The sequence below is a fragment of the Ceratotherium simum genome, chromosome 2 (assembly GCF_057802395.1).
Source record: "Ceratotherium simum simum isolate JZ-2026a chromosome 2, ASM5780239v1, whole genome shotgun sequence".
In the NCBI taxonomy this organism is placed as follows: Eukaryota; Metazoa; Chordata; class Mammalia; order Perissodactyla; family Rhinocerotidae; genus Ceratotherium; species Ceratotherium simum.
Window position 1 is genome coordinate 54,188,063 of NC_141901.1, and position 16,342 is coordinate 54,204,404.

At 35.4% G+C, this 16,342-nt stretch overlaps 1 protein-coding gene across 6 annotated transcripts in view; it reads right to left on the reverse strand.

The window, feature by feature from the left end:
• MAGI3 (membrane associated guanylate kinase, WW and PDZ domain containing 3) overlaps positions 1-16,342 on the reverse strand; it is a 234,417-nt gene that overhangs the window by 53,359 nt on the left and 164,716 nt on the right. For all 6 annotated transcript variants that reach the window (XM_087445275.1, XM_087445293.1, XM_087445289.1 and 3 more), the window contains 3 exons: positions 14,897-15,106; positions 9,271-9,448; positions 5,974-6,053 (listed from right to left, as the gene is read on the reverse strand). In XM_087445275.1, coding sequence (XP_087301401.1) covers positions 5,974-6,053; positions 9,271-9,448; positions 14,897-15,106 — 468 coding nt within the window. The remainder of the gene's footprint in view (positions 1-5,973; positions 6,054-9,270; positions 9,449-14,896; positions 15,107-16,342) is intronic.

The following is a 16,342-nucleotide window of genomic DNA, read 5'->3' on the forward strand; positions in this document are numbered from 1 at the left end:
TTTCCTGTGTCTTATTTCTCTATTGGCTTCAAACTAGTGAATGAAGTCAGACTTATTATTTATTGCTTCCTCCCAGAACTTTATAGAGATTAAAAAATATTTTCAAGAAGGATGACCAAAATATCTGGGGGATAGAGTAGCTTCTTTCCTTCCTCTTTCTTTTCCCTCCTTTCTTCCTCCCATGCCTCCAAACATTTAAGTCTCTCCCAAAGGGATATATAGAGAAACATGACAAAATCATTGCTCTTATAGTTACACTGCAATACAATTAGTGCTACCATAGATATATGTCATATGGTACTATTGAGTACAGAGGAGAGAACACCTACTTCTGACCTGGAAGAGAATGACAGAGGAGGCTACAAAGAAATTATACTTTAGATTTGAGCTTAGAAGGATAAGGAGGTATGAGCCATGTGGACACGGAACAAGGCTGGTTCCTGGCAGAAGAAATGGGCATAAGGCAAAGGCAAAGGCAAAGACAAAAATGTCATATTTATGACATGAAAATACTTTGAAAAAGAAATATAGAATATGGTTCAATTATAAAATATCTTTAATATGTCAGCAAGGAGTCTACACTTTATTCTGCTGACAGTAGGGAGCATCGTAGGTATCTGAGAAAGGGAGATGTGTGAAGGCAGTTCTATTTTAGAAAGATTAATAGGCAATGTAGCTAAAATTTTTTGATCATATAGCCTTATAAGTAAAAAATTTGAACATGTACCTACAAGATATGTAAATTTATTCATAAATATATATGTCGTTGTTAGTGTCATCAAATCAATTCCAACTCCTAGTGACCCAGTGTACACACAGCAGAACCCTGCCCGATCTTTTTGTGCCATCGTCTCACCTTCCGGCACTGTATCAGACAATGCTCCACTGCTATTCATAGGGTTTTTATGGCCAATTTTTTCAGAAGTGGGTGGTGAGGTCCTTCTTCCTAGTCTGTCTAGTCTGGAAGCTCTGCTGAAACCTGTCCACCATGGGTGACCCTGCTGGTATTTGAAATACCGGCAGCATAGCTTTCAGCATCACAGCAACACATAGCTGTCACAGTGTGACAACCAACAGATATGTATGATATATATGTACTACTCTACTAATATGTACGTAATAAAGCATACATAAAACACAATTTTACAAAGGAGATGAAGACTAAATGAAAAAATAACACTATTTTACCTCAATGTGGTTTAAAAAAGTGGGGCTGGCCCAGTGACATTGTGGTTAAGTTTGCGTGCTCCACTTCAGTGGCCCGGGTTTCCCAGGTTTGGATCCCACACACGGACCTACACACTGCTTATCAAGCCATGCTGTGGTGGCGTCCCTCATATAAAGTAGAGGAAGATGGGTAAAGATGTGAGCCCAGGGCCAATCTTCCTCAGCAAAAAGAGGAGGATTGGCAATGGATGTGAGCTCAGGGCTAATCTTCCTCAATATAAAAAAAAAAAAGTGACATATTAAACATGTCAGCTCCGCCATTTTCTTACTGTTAGCTTGGGCTTGCTATATACTTGTATTACCTTAAATCAGTAGTATCTTTGCAGAAATCTTCTTCAGCCATATTTCAATTTTGTGTGGATTAAAACTATAGAACACAGTCTATAAATCCACTTAACTGGGCACAAGTAAACCACAAAACTTCACAGTGCCCTTAACACAAGTAAGGGTGCCAAACCCATTCTTCCCTCCAGACACTCTGGGTAGCGTATGTAATAATCTGACATATGGAATGAGTAAGAACATCATCGATAATCTGTATATAAAATAGCAGGGAAGCTTAATTTATTTTTTTCCCAATAGGAACATTACGAAAAATAAGTTCTGACATTTTCTTCCTGTACCCAAATAGATAATTTGAGCACCACCATCTTGGAGATCACTGGGACAAAGGACATAGTATTGGAGGAGGATCGGTAACTGTAGGAAAAAAGACCAAGAATAACCCAAGTGTGTGGTGATTACAGAAATGGAGAGGAAGATAAAATATAAAAGAAAAAGCATGAATAGATAGAGGATAGATGGATAGACAGCTATGTGAAAAAGCAAATACAGTAAAATGTTCCTTGTAAAATCTCAGTGGTGGGCATACATGTATTCACTGTAAAATTCTTTCAATTTTTCTTTATGTTGGAAATTTTTCAAAATATTGGCAAAATATAGAAAAAAGAAAGAGCAACAGGAATTGGAAACTATACAGGGAATACAGCAAAAGGAGAGGAGAAGTAAAAGGATTTTGGCGCAGATTATGAGGATGGTACCTATGACAGAAAGAAGGATGGGGTGACTTTAGGAGAAAGAGGTTAAATTCAGTTTTAAATATGTGTATTTGAAGTGCTAGTAAGATAACCAAAAAGAAAGTCTCAAATGCAGTAGGAAATACAGAAATAGAATTCAGAACAGAGGACAATACTAGAGATTCCGATAAGGGGCCAGCTACAGTAAATTGGTAGTTAAAGCTATGAAAATAAATACATTCTACAAAAGAAAACAGGAAAAGGCAGAGAATTGAACTGAAACAATTAGTGAGCAGGAAAACGAATTTTGATCAGCAAAAGAGACATGTCTGAGACGACTAATACTACATTCACAATCTCTAAAAAGTCAACTTCTATAGTATTATATACTCTAGTTTACAGTGGCTGATTTCATCATGAGGAACTTACTGTTGAAAGCCTTATAGACAAGGTAAGTATGTTATAAAAAATTATTTTAAAAATTATTTCTTTTTTTTTTTTTTGTTGTTGTTTTTTGTTTGTTTTTTTTAAAGATTTTATTTATTTTATTTTTTCCCCCCAAAGCCCCAGTAGATAGTTGTATGTCATAGCTGCACATCCTTCTAGTTGCTGTATGTGGGACTCGGCCCCAGGATGGCCGGAGAAGTGGTGCCTCGATGTGCACCTGGGATCCGAACCCGGGCCACCAGCATTGCAGCGCGCACACTTAACCACCAAGCCACAGGGCCGGCCCTAAAAATTATTTCTTGAAGTATAATTTACATACAACAAAATGCACAGATCTTAAGTGCTCGCTCAATGATTAAAAAATCAATTTAAGTGCTTGTTCAATTATAAAAAACTGGCAACTGCGTGTGCCTGCGTAACCACCACCCCAAACAAGATGGAAAATATATCCATCATTCCAGAGAATTATTTCAAATCACCCCACTTCCCTCCTCTCTCCTCATTTTCTGACTTCTATCAGCATAGATGAGTTTGCCTGCTCTCAGACTTTAAATAATGGCTAATTGAGTATCCATTCTTTTGTGTCTGGCTTCTTTTATTCAACGTGTTTCTGAGATTCATCCATGTCACTGAGTGTTATCAATAGTTTTTTCTTTTTATTGATGAGTAGTATTTCACTGCATGAATATACTACAAATTGTTTATCCATTCTCTTGTTGATGGATATCTGGGATGTTTCCAGGTTTGAGCTATTATGAATAAGGCTGTCATGATCATTCAGGTAAAATCTTTTTGGGAATAAATGTTTTCATTTCTCTTGAGAAAATACCTCATAGGAAACTGCCAAAAGTGCTCCAAAGTGCTCACATAATTTTACATCCCCACCAACAAGGGCAAGTTCCAGTTGCTCTACAATTCCACCAAACTTGGGTATTGTCAGTGTATTTGACTTTAGCCCTTCTAGGGAGTAGGAATCACTGTAGTGATGACTAATGATAAGCACCTTTTCATGTTCTTATTGGCTATTGTTTTATCTTCTTTTGTAAAATATCTGTTCAAGTCCTCTGGCAAATACTTTTATTGAGGTATAATTTATATATCATAAAAGTCATATGTTTTAAGTGTACAATTCAGTGATTTTTAATAATTTACTGAGTTGTGCAACCATTACCACAATCCAGTTTTAGAACATTTCCATCACCCCAATAAGATCCCTTGCGCTGTTTACAGTTAATCTCTATTCCCATCCTCAGCACCGGGTAACCACTAATCTACTTTGTCTCTACAGATTTGCCTATTCTAGACATTTCATACGAATGAAATCATAAAATAGCTGGTCTTTTGTGTCTAGTTTCTTTCACTTAGCCTAACATTTTTGAGGTTCGTTCATGTTGTAGCATGTATAGTATTTCATTTCTTTCTATTGCTGAACAGTATTCCATTATATGATTATACCATATTTTATTTATCCATACATTCGTTGATGGACATTTGGGTTGTTTCCACTTTTTAGCTATTATGAATGTTGCTCCTATGAATATTTACATGCAAGTCTTTGTATGAACATAAGTTTTCATTCTTCTTGGGTAGATATCTAGGAGTGGAACTGCTAGGTAATATTGTAAATTTATATTTAAGCTTTTAAGAAACTGCCAAACTGCTTTCCAAAGCAGTTGTACCATTTTATATTCTGCCCAGCAATGTACAAGGGTTACTGTTTCTCCCCATCTTTGCTAATCCCAAAGTCATGAAGATACTCTCCTAAGTTTTCTTCCAAAAGCTTTTGTGATTAGGTTTTTGATCCATCTGAAATTAATTTTTGTGTTTGAAGTGAGGTGTAGTTGAAGTTCATTTTTCCTTATGAACATCCAGTTGTTCCAGCACCATTTGTTAAAGATATTTTTCTTCCCTCATCGAATTGACTTGGCACCTTGGCTGCAAATTAAGTGATCACATATGTGCGTATCTATTTCTGGATTCTCTATCCTGATCTATTTGTCAATCCTTATGCCAATATCACACTGTCTTGATTATTGTAGCTTTATAGTAAGTCTTCAAATCTGGTAGCCTAAATCCTTTACCTTTGTCCGTTTTTAAGATTGTTTGGCTAACTAGAGCCTTTGTTTTCCATACATATTTTAGAATCAGCTTGTCAATTTCTTCAAAATAGACTTCTAGGATTTTGATTGGGATTGTATTGAATCTAGAAATCAATTTAGGGAGAATGAACATCATTAACAATATTATGTCATCCAATCTAGGAACACAGTATGTCTCTTCAATTATTTTAGGTCTTCATTAATTTCTTTCAGTGATGTTTTGTAGTTTTTAGTGTAAAGGACTTGCACATCTTCCAGTAGATTTGCTCCAAGGTATCTATTTTTTTTATATCATTGCAAATATAATTTTAAATAATTCCATTTTCCAATTGTTTGTTCCTAGAAATATTCTTAATATTGGAACCATGCTGAACCAAATTTGTGTTAATTCTGTTTAATATTTTTATAAATTGGAATTCAATCTATAGGAGGACTACTGGAACCTCATTCTAAGCCCCTCATTTTTTAACCAAGGTAAATAATTTCTGACGACTGATACAAAATGAACGCAAATTTTATTCATCTGCACCCTATACTCAAGAAGGCATAGCAAACAATTTTGGTTGGGGAAAATTCTATACTTATTTGTAAGACTAGACCATTACACAGAACCTGTAATATACAAGACAGACAAGTATTATTATCTAATGATTCTTAGAGAAATAATTTTTCTACTAAGCAGTTAAAATTGTGTGTGGGTTAAGGGTGGGGTGGGGGTATATTAGAGAATTTCATGGAGTCTCTACTGTTGCTCTAAATGGCTACTACAGATACAAGTATATCTATCCTAGTGATACTAAATTAAATATATTTTTGAAGGCTCAATAGGAATGATGAGGCTACCCTCTGGTTGAGAATGTACCTAATTTATTAATATATTTATTTAGAATTTTAACAGTTTGTCTTTAAAACAAATGTTTAAAAAAAGGGCAAATTTACTTTTATTAAGATTTTTTTTTAAGGATTTAACTGTATAATCCTTAAAAAGAGAGAAATAAAGTCTCTCATAAAATTAGATGCAATGACATAATGACCAGAGTCGGTTGATTATGATATCCACCCGCTGCTATGTGCTTATGCACGTGATAGTTTGTTTAGGGTATTGGAAAACTCACTATCTAAGCAAGAAGAGCAAGCAGGGATTAAAAGAATAAGTACGGTATAAAAGGTTTCTGAATCTCTACCTCCATCTTCACAGTCTTCAGGTGCTTTGGCTTTCTTACAAAGACGAGGATCCAACCAGGTGGTTGTCTTGGTATTGTGGCTGTAGAATAAAGATTTCAATTAGAAATAGTAAAGAGGGAGAAAAGTATTTCAAAAGCCAAGACTAAAAGTGACTAGAAGGTACATGATGTTTGAACATTTATCTCCTTCAAGCTCCGTTTGTAGACCTCTGATTCAATAATCCTATTGCTCTCCCTCTGTTACTTCAAAACTGCCATAAAGGAAAGGTAATGCTTGAGGCACTAATTTGAGAATGAAGACTCTAAGGAAGGGATGAAATGCCAAGTACAGAATAAATATACCTACTGAAGCAGTCAAAATGTTTCAAAGGGTGAGCACATAGCCCCACACTGTGCACTAAGTTAGCTGAAAAAGCTGCTTGAAGACCTTGTTTGCTTGCTGGCTGAATTCCTTCCTCCCTCCCTTCAAAAAACACCATATTTCTTAAATGCCTATGATGTGTGGGCACTGTGCTGGGGGCTGGGGATATAAAGATAGAGTCTCTGCCCTCACAGGGGCTCTTTAAAATAAAATAAAGTTACATAAAATTTAAGTTTTAAAGTGTCTGTTTCTGCAACATGCAAGCAAAAATGATGGGTCTAGTTAAACTCAACTCTACAAAACTAAGTTTTCATCAGTATGGACCATATATTGAACAGAAAAAAAAACATAGAACAAAAAATACCCCCCACACCCCTTTTTATGTAGTAGGCCACAGATGCTTTCAAAGAGCAGTGTCTGTTTAATTTCATTATAGGTTACAATCAGTTAGCTTCAGACCAAGTCACCATGCAGCAGATCTAATGCTAAAACAAAACTACTACACTGCTGAGTAGACAAACAGCGTTATAGTTAAGTATCTGAAATATGAGGATATTAAAGAAAGAAAAAATCATAGAAGAAAATATACAGGAAGGCAAAAAAATGTAAATTAAAGTTATTATCAAAGTACCGTGAGAGTAACAATGTAAACAAATTATCTTTTCTTGGTGTCTTTAACATCAGATTAACTCACTAACCTCTACATTTCCTGACCCACTCAGGAAATGAAGCCAACAGTTTCAGGGAATTAATCATATCTTCTGTACCTTTTCTCTAACTCCTGAGCTATTCACAGAGCTAGCTATGCAGCCCCTTCTTACACACTGCCAGGTATGATACTAGTTGGTAGAGTGTAGTAGGAACACTTTGTATGCTGAATAATGGATAATCTAATGAGAAACTGATATTGTTTCTAGAAAGTCTGTGTTACCCATTCTGTCAGAGGGATAATTTCCCCAAACTAAAACCAGTTAAATTAATTTTAGCAAAATGAAAAGGATCAGAACTCCAGCGAGACCTAGGAGCATGCAGATATTTAGGGGGGAAAAAAAAAATCTTAGCATATCTTGCTAAACAAACTTCAAAATTGCTAGGTAAGAAAATCTTAACTTTGGTTAATGATTCAAAATTTTTACTGCCAAATTAGCAGATGTAGGCAATCTGCTAGGATATTACCCGATACTTCCCAAGGTAAAGAAATGCCTATAGGGGCTATACCCAAAACATAACAGCTAAACACTATAGACCTCTATTAATATTCTTTTCTTACAGATGCATGATTTAACAGCAGCAGTAACTCAGACCAAACACATTAGCTATAGCAAACAAGAGAGCTTTATCTAGCAGCAAAAACATTCAACTATATTCTAGATATTAACCCCTTATCAGATATATGGTTTGCAAATATTTTCTCCTATTCCTTAGGTTGCTTTTTCACTCTGTTGATTTGTTTCCCTTTGCTGCACAAAAGTTTTTTAAGTTTGATGTAGTCCCATTTGTCTATTTTTGCTTGTGTTGCCTATGCTTTTGGTGTCACATCCAAGAAGTCCTTGCCAAATTCAATGTCAGGAAGCTTTTCCCCTACGTTTTCTTCTAGGAGTTTTATAGTTTCAGATCTTACATTTAGGCCTTTAATCCATTTTAATAATGTTCCCCTACAAAGACATTTCTTTTATAAATTCTTCTTCCAGTCCTATAATTGACTAACTTATCCCTGTTTTCAGGGTGAAGTACTGTCAGATTCAATGCCTCAAAATCTGCTTCTAAAGGTATTAGCCACTTGTAGTGACACTCCATCTTACTCTTGGGGGTTTACCTCTAAAGTCACCATGAAAGTCAATAGTCTAAATCACCCTTGAAAAAGCCCTAAAATCGTCCACAGAGAAGAATATACCTGATTTTGGCTGTTTTGTATAATCCTGGTCATTAACGTTTATATAAATGTATAACATAATTAACAATGTACCATTCTATAACAATGGTAAAAAGAACACCATGCACACAAAATCTATTTTAAACACTAGAATCCCACTTGGTACAGCAAGATGTTCACTCTCTGGGAAGGATGTGGACTTTGGGACCAACTGAGGAAAAAGATTCAAGTCTTCCACACCTAATTCATTTCTGAGTACACGTTCTTTGAGTTTAGTGTCTAGTCTTCAATATTTTAACTGTTATTGAATTGCTATATTCTGTAACTTTACTCCATTCATATTCACCCCCTGGGCAAATTATTTTAAAGATGAGAATTACAGCTGCATGAGAATATAAAAATACTTCATAATGAAACTTCCAATAAATTATTTGTTTGATATACTTGTATAACATTTGTTCTCAGGTGCAAACAATATAAAATTTTAGGTTAATTGAATACGTATGGTATTCTATATCTCTATAAATACATCTATATTTATATTGATAGTGCTTTCCCATAAAGTAGTTTTGTTTTTTCTGAATTTATATTGTACCAATTACTCTGAGGATCAGTGATATTCTCCTCCTATATTATCTAACTGTATTGCCTGAATACATCAAATCTAAACCCTAGGACTAAAACTATTTAGCTCAGATAATAAATATGCTCCCCCATAAATGATCGTAATTCTTGAAATGCTCAAGTTGGAAAATCTACCCAAAAGTTAAAAAAAAAGCAAAATTTATTCCTTTATTCCTTACATTTTTCATTATTTGTGATAAACCTGTTTTTCATGCTCCTGTTGTTTTAAAAGCAAAGGTCAAATAAAATAAAAATCCAACTCAAATAAAAATAAAATATCATCCAGGGAAACAGATTAAGAATCAACTGTAACTTGTATGAATAATATTTTTAAAGAAAGAAAAAAGAAATGGAAGTCTGGTGAAATGAGGTTAAAAAAATTTTAAGACAAGCCTCACAGTCACAGGGCACATTAGAAAAGATACAGACATTTGCTTACTCAATGAAGTAGATCATCCCTGTGTCAGTGTAGGCCATTTCCCAGTTTTTGGGCAGTGGTTCCAGATTCTCATCTCTCATCATATAATTTCTAAAGTCCATGGAGCTATTTGTTTGGTTGTAACTCGGGATGGTCTTCATCCAATCAGATGACTCAGAATGCCTCTCTCTGTTTTCTCCTATTCAAAAGAGAACAGCATGAAAAGTAGGTAAAGTTGCACCCTATTCAAACTGCCTGCTTCGTTTCTAACAAAATGCCAAATATTTAGTGCGAATTTACTTGTCTATTATGTCCACATTCTGCTACAATTTTTGAAAAAACAAATAAACAAACTGACATTTTTCATTTGCCAAGTGACATTAACCCTGTACAGCACCTCTGATGCTAGTCTGGGAAAGCAGCAAAAAACAACACTAGAATCAATTCAGTATATACTGAATATATATCACTCAATATAATACTATTAACAACAGCCACAGCAGCACTTACACAGTCCTTTTATTTGCCATGCTCTATTTTAAGCACTTTACATATATTAACTCATAATCCTCACAGCAACCCTGTGAATATATATTATTACTATTCCCATTTTACAGATGAGAAAACTAAGGCACAATGAGATTAAGGTAATTTAGTCAAGGTTATACAGCTAATAAACAACAGAGCCAGGATTTGAATCTACGTGGTCCAGGCTCTTAACTGCTATACCAAGCTGCCTAGTACACATTTAACATAGGCCTTTAAAATAACACCAATTTTTAAAAATTATATTCAATAGACTTCTTGTTGTTAAATATAATTCTCTGTTGGTGATATTAAAATCCTTTTAGAGTCTCAAAGCCCATAATATAGGTAAGAATACTAAAATCTGGTTACTGTCTAGGGAGTTTACAATTCATGCAATTAAAACTTGTTTCTGGAACTTAAAATATAACTGTAACAATTCCAACTTGCAGGCAAGGCCTGAGAATCAGAGAATCTTAGAAGAGGCCTTAGATATCATTACATATCATTCCTTATAGTACTTCCACTCCAACCATCCTTTATCCAACCAAGTTCAATAATCCATTAATCCTACTACTTACTACCTATCACTGTTCCTCACTCCCCTCCATGCCCTAGCCATGTCCTCAGTGCCCTACTGACCCAACTTAAATTCCATGACCAACCACTATAATCACTCCCTTATGATTATAATCATTCCTGATTCCTTTGCCCCAACCTTACTTCATCATACTTGCCTGGCTGAGCCATAATTCTGCTTAAATCTCACTCTCCACCTACTCTACACCAGTGTTCACATGTAGTTGAACACAGACAACGCTGACTAGTTCACTTTTAATTCATGATCACTAACCTCAAGAGGGCATTTAATGATGTATGACAATCATAGGACATTTCTTTAGTCCATTCACTCTGACACCCTCCTGGATAACCATTTCATACCTTTCTTCTCCTTAAATCTTCTACTACTTCTCTTTTATCTCTAATCTCATTTGATGACCTTGTTTTCTATTACACTGAGCAAATAGAAGTAAGCAGAAGAGAACTTCCACAGATTCCCACCATCACATCTACACAGCAACTGTGCCCATGTACTCTACCTTCTGTTATCATGGAAAACTGTCTGTGCTTCTAGATGAGGCTCACTCTCCAATTATAAATTACATCCCATCCGCTCTTACCTAGAGCAATTCTCTGGCTCTCTTGTATCACCAATCTTCCCTATCTTAACCGTATCCATCCACATAAAAACAAGTTATTTCTCCATTCTTTAAAAAGAAATTAAACAATTTTTCTCCCGTAGCAACCACCCCATTTCTCTCCTCTTTACACCAAACCTCCCTGAAAGAGTTTATACTTGCTACCTCCACTTCCACTCTTTCATTTATCTCTGGAACTCACTCCAAGAAGGCTTTTGATTTCTCAACAATAAAACTCTTATCAAGGTCAGCAATCACCTCCACATAGCTAAATCCAACGATCGATTCTCAGTGCCGATCTTACTTGAGCTATCAGTAGCATCTGACATAGCTGATAACTTTCTTCCTTGAAACATTCTCTTCCCCAGGCTTCTAGGACTCTGTACTCTCCTGGGATTCCTTCTACCTCACTGGCTCTTCTCAGTCTCCCTGATCTCCATATATTGGAGTGCCATCTCAGGGTTCAGTCCTTGGACCTTTTTTCTTCTCTTTCTAGACTCACTCTCTTGGTGACCTCATTCAGTGTCATTTCTATACAAGCTATATGCTGATGATGTCCAAATATTTATCTTCAGACCAGAACGTAGACTTTTAAATCCAACTTTAAACATGATATTTCCAGTTGGATGTCAAATGGACATCTCAAACTTAAATATCCCAACATGATACCACCCTTTCCCAACCCAAACTGACTCCTTTTAAAATCTTTCTTATCTCAATAAATGCAACTCCATTCTTCCAGATATCAAGTCAAAATCTTTGACTCTGCTCTCATACCCTATATCCAATCTGCTAGCAAATGTTATTGGCTCAGGCCACTTCTTACCTCTCATACTTTCATCAGGACCAAACCACCATTTCTCACTTAAATTACTGCAATAACCTCCCAACTAGTATCTCTGTTGATGCCCATGCCCTCTGACTGCCTATTCTCAACATAGTAGCCAGAATGAGCCTGTTAAAATCTGTTTTATTATGTTTCTCTTCTACTCAAAACCCTATAATGGTTTCTCAACTCAGAATAAAAAGCAAAATTCTTCCAATAACCTATAAGATCCCATATAATATGCATTTCCACCACCACCACCCCCCCAATCATTATCTGATGGACCTCATTGGTTACTATTCCATTCTATTCTATTCCCTTCCATCTCTCTGCTCCAACCACATAAAATATATATAATATATATATATTGTCCACATTGTATCCAACTACATTGGTTTCCTTGCTGGTGTCTGAATATTCCAGACACCTCCTACCTCAGGGCTTTTGTATGTATAATACCCTCTGGCTGGAATTTTATTCCCCCAGATATTTAGAGCTGACTCCCTCACTTCTTTCACAGTCCCCATCTTAGTGAGGTCTTCTTTGTCTCTCTATCTAAAATTGCAAACTTTGACCACAACTACTTTTTATTCTCTCTTCCTCTGCTTTGTTTTTCTCTTTAGCACCATCTAACAAAATTTATTTTATTCCTTTATTTTGGGTAATTCTTCTCTCCCACCAGAAGGTAAGGCTCATTAGACAGGGTTTTTGTCTGTTTCGTTCACTGCTTTATTCCCAGCTTTTGGAACAATACCTTGCGCTGAGTAGCCGAGCAGGTGCTCAATAAATATTTGTTGAATGAACAACTTGAATGAAACACACCATTTATTCTCTAGGCAGAAAAAGTGATAGAAATTCAAAGGCACCCAATGTATAAATCAATCAGGAAAGGAGTTACATATAAGTACGTTGCAGAAAAGCAAAAGCAACTATATGAGCTATAATACTTTTCTGAATATAATTCCAAGTGACTGCGTAAAGGAGTCTGCTTAATAGTCAATGACTTCAAAATATTTTTTATGTAACACCACCTCTTGGAAAAATTTTAGCATCGTTACATAACATATGTCATCCTATGTGGGCATATGAGCATTTTTACATTAATTCTTCAGCAAGATATAAAATAATATACACATTGGTATATACAAACAAACCTCTACCTATCCTCTCCCCACTTCCATCCCCAACAATTTTCTGATTTTTCAAGGCGGGCATTCTAGTCCTCAAAAGCAACACACAAAGCACATTTCCCCAACTTTGAATAACTTAACAACTATGGTTAACAGTTATTCAGAAAAGACCAAGGGTTTTTATTCATGTCTTTTATTATTTTTTCATTAAAATATTCAGAATATTTTTTCTTACAAAGAAATACATAATCCAGTGGAAGTGTCCTATGGTCTATGCACAAGAGGTAGCATACAGACTGCCTCCCACACACTCTTGGGTACATGCCCTTTAAATATTAACATCAAAGAGTATGTAACATCTGGTTTAACCACTGGCTTACATGACAAGCATAAACTATGGAGATTACAGATAGGTTTACCTCTCAGGGAGCTGCAATGGTTACTGAAAGGCTCTGCATTAGGAAGTGAAAAAAGAACATTTTCTTTTCCCCCAAATTGAGAACATATAAATTCCCACATTGGGACAGATTCATGGTTTCTAATCCCAGTCTTAAGCGTTTTAAAATGTTAACAGACTTAATTTTGTGGGAGAGAAAAGCTGACATCAACATCAAAAGGCTCTACGATATTATGATCTCCCTTAACAACTTCTAAAGAACTAGATGTGAATTCACCTAAACCTTTTTAGACGTGTTCTCACCTAAATATATTGGGGCAATTCATTAAACATTAAACTTATTATGTGGCATAACTATGTGATGTGTTAGGACTACAAAACAGGACTCTGGAGGGGGCCACAAACGATGAATGTATTAAAACAATGAATACAATATATATAGCAAATTTTAATAACTGATGAAGGAAAATGTCAGGATGCTTTAAGAAAACGATATGGTAATGGGTTCTGCAAATCTGGGGATATGATCAAATTCATTCATTTATTGAGTACCAATAAAATTTTTTTTTAGTTTCTACTATGTGCCACTGTTTATGGTGCAAGAGATACAATGAACAAAATGAGCAAAACTTCCAGCCCTTATGAAGCTTATATTCTAGTGTTTTGAATGGAATTATTATAATACATAGCGCTGAAATTAGTTCTGCTGTGATTCTGTGGTTTCCTACTTATACTCTCAATTTGAAGTGTAAGAATCTCCTAAGCAATCACCACATTATTTAGGGGTACTCAAAAGGAGAAAGTTCTCTCTCCACCACTAAATTCTGTCGGTTTTGCATTTAATGAAAAATATGAGAGTCGAACTTGGAAGTTTTCTTTGAGAGATTCAGAATTTAAACCCAAAATATTGCTAACAAACTTTTCAGATAATTTTTACTAGCATATTTCCAAACTTCTGTACTTTGGTTTGGTTGAAGGCTATATAGTCACGAGTCACTTAATGACAGGGATACATTCTGAGAAATGTGTCATTTTTTGTCACTGTGCAAATATCGTAGAGTGTACTTACACAAACCTAGATGGTACAGCCTCCTACACACCTAGGCTCTATGGTATTAATCTTACGGGACCACCGTCGTATATGCGGTCCATCATTGATCAAAACATTGTTATGCAGCACATGACTGTATCTTAAAACATCTACATTTCGTTCATAGCCTGTAAAGTAGGACTTAGGCCAACAAGATTCCTACATTCCAGCATCAGAAATGAATCTCAAGTCTTTTAAGCAGCAAGGTAATGGTATATTATATTACTACTAATGATAGCTTATTATTGATTTATCAAAATTGCCACTGGGGGCAACTCCAGCTTATAAGGTGATCGACAGAGATACACTTTGTTCCACACAAAACCTTTAAAAAAATTAGAATCCCATGACTTGCTTTTGCATATGAATATGGAATTATCTTTCACATAGTTTTTGTAAAAACTTGTACTAATTCCAATTCAGTGTCATGTTAAAGGCAATCTGGAAGATCAGTTAGAAATCATTCACCTATTTACAAACCTGCATTTCCACTGCCATTAATAGCTTCCTTGTCTTCATCTTCTTCCTCTTCAGGAAGAGAACTGTCCATTCTTTCCATCTTGCTGACAGATGTAGTTCGTTTTCTTTGGGATTCTGTGTCAAACTCATTATCAAAGAGGACCTGATCAACCGGATCTGGCTGGAAAGGGCTGGGTTCTGCTGGAGGCTTGGGGGTTCCATAGAAGTTTCCTGAAGTGAAGAAAATAACAGCAGCTGAAAGTACTAACAGTGAATCGAGAGTCAGAACAATATGACCTAGTGTGTCTCGGCCCTGTTATCTTATACTGAAGTTTTTGAATACCTACCATTGGCCATAAGGAGGCCAAAACACTTCTTGGGACAGGAGGAGGTAGAAAGAACAGAAAAAACTAACTTCTCAAATGCCCTTCACCATGTATTATCTAACATTATCTAACATTCTAATACTATTTGTACCAAAGCCAGGAAGTTGACTTTATGCATGTAGATTATTTATTCTTACAGGGCTTGCTTTGCATGGGTTCTAAATTAGGGCCTAATTTGTGAATTTAAATGCATCAATGCTCTCATGTAAGACTAATTGGCAAAAAAAGTGGGAATTAAGGAGGAGAAAACTAAAATAATTTTGTTCTGATATGTAACATAATGAACTATTTTGGTAAAATGAGGAAATATGTGGGCAAAGGATAAAGCTAAGGATTAACCAGTCTGTGTGGAAATGTAGGCTGTTTATATAAAAGTAATTTTTAAAAGTTTTTGAGCATTCTAATTATATTATTTTATGTGACAATTTATTGAACAAATAGAGACATTATTAGCATAATTCGATATTGGCTTACTCTTAGGAAAGCATGAAATACTTTAATATGTTAAGTCTTGAAGATCAGTAACTTTTACAGTAAAAATAAACGTTCCAGAATAGAATGAAAACAACTGAATATCTTCTCAATTTGTCATGCAGTTCCCATTAGGCAGCCAAATACAATGGGAAAGCACTCAGTAGGTCTAGCTACATTAACAGTTTGTGGCTCCTGCTGGTTTTGATCTTATATCCATCACTATACTAACATCATAGAAAGATAAATATGGTTAAGGAGTAAAATACTCATGATCTTCTTCTTTTCTTTTTTTTTTTTAAGTCACATATTCTAATCAAATTTCTTGGCTCCTAAGGAGGTAATTAAGATGCTCATTCACATAAGGTAAATTGATGTGGTATTTACTGGATTATTTTTCCTAGATGAAAAAAGGCATAGGTTGTTCACCATGACACTGAGGCAAATCTACAAATACCATAGTTTACCTTAAGTCATGTGTGCTTTGAGGGGGAAAGCATTAAGGTGAATTCTTCGAAAATTTGATTTGGGGCAGTAATGGTCACTAAAGTACTCAAGACAAAACAATGAAATCAAACTAAAAAACTTTTCCAGTACATCTTGCCTCTCG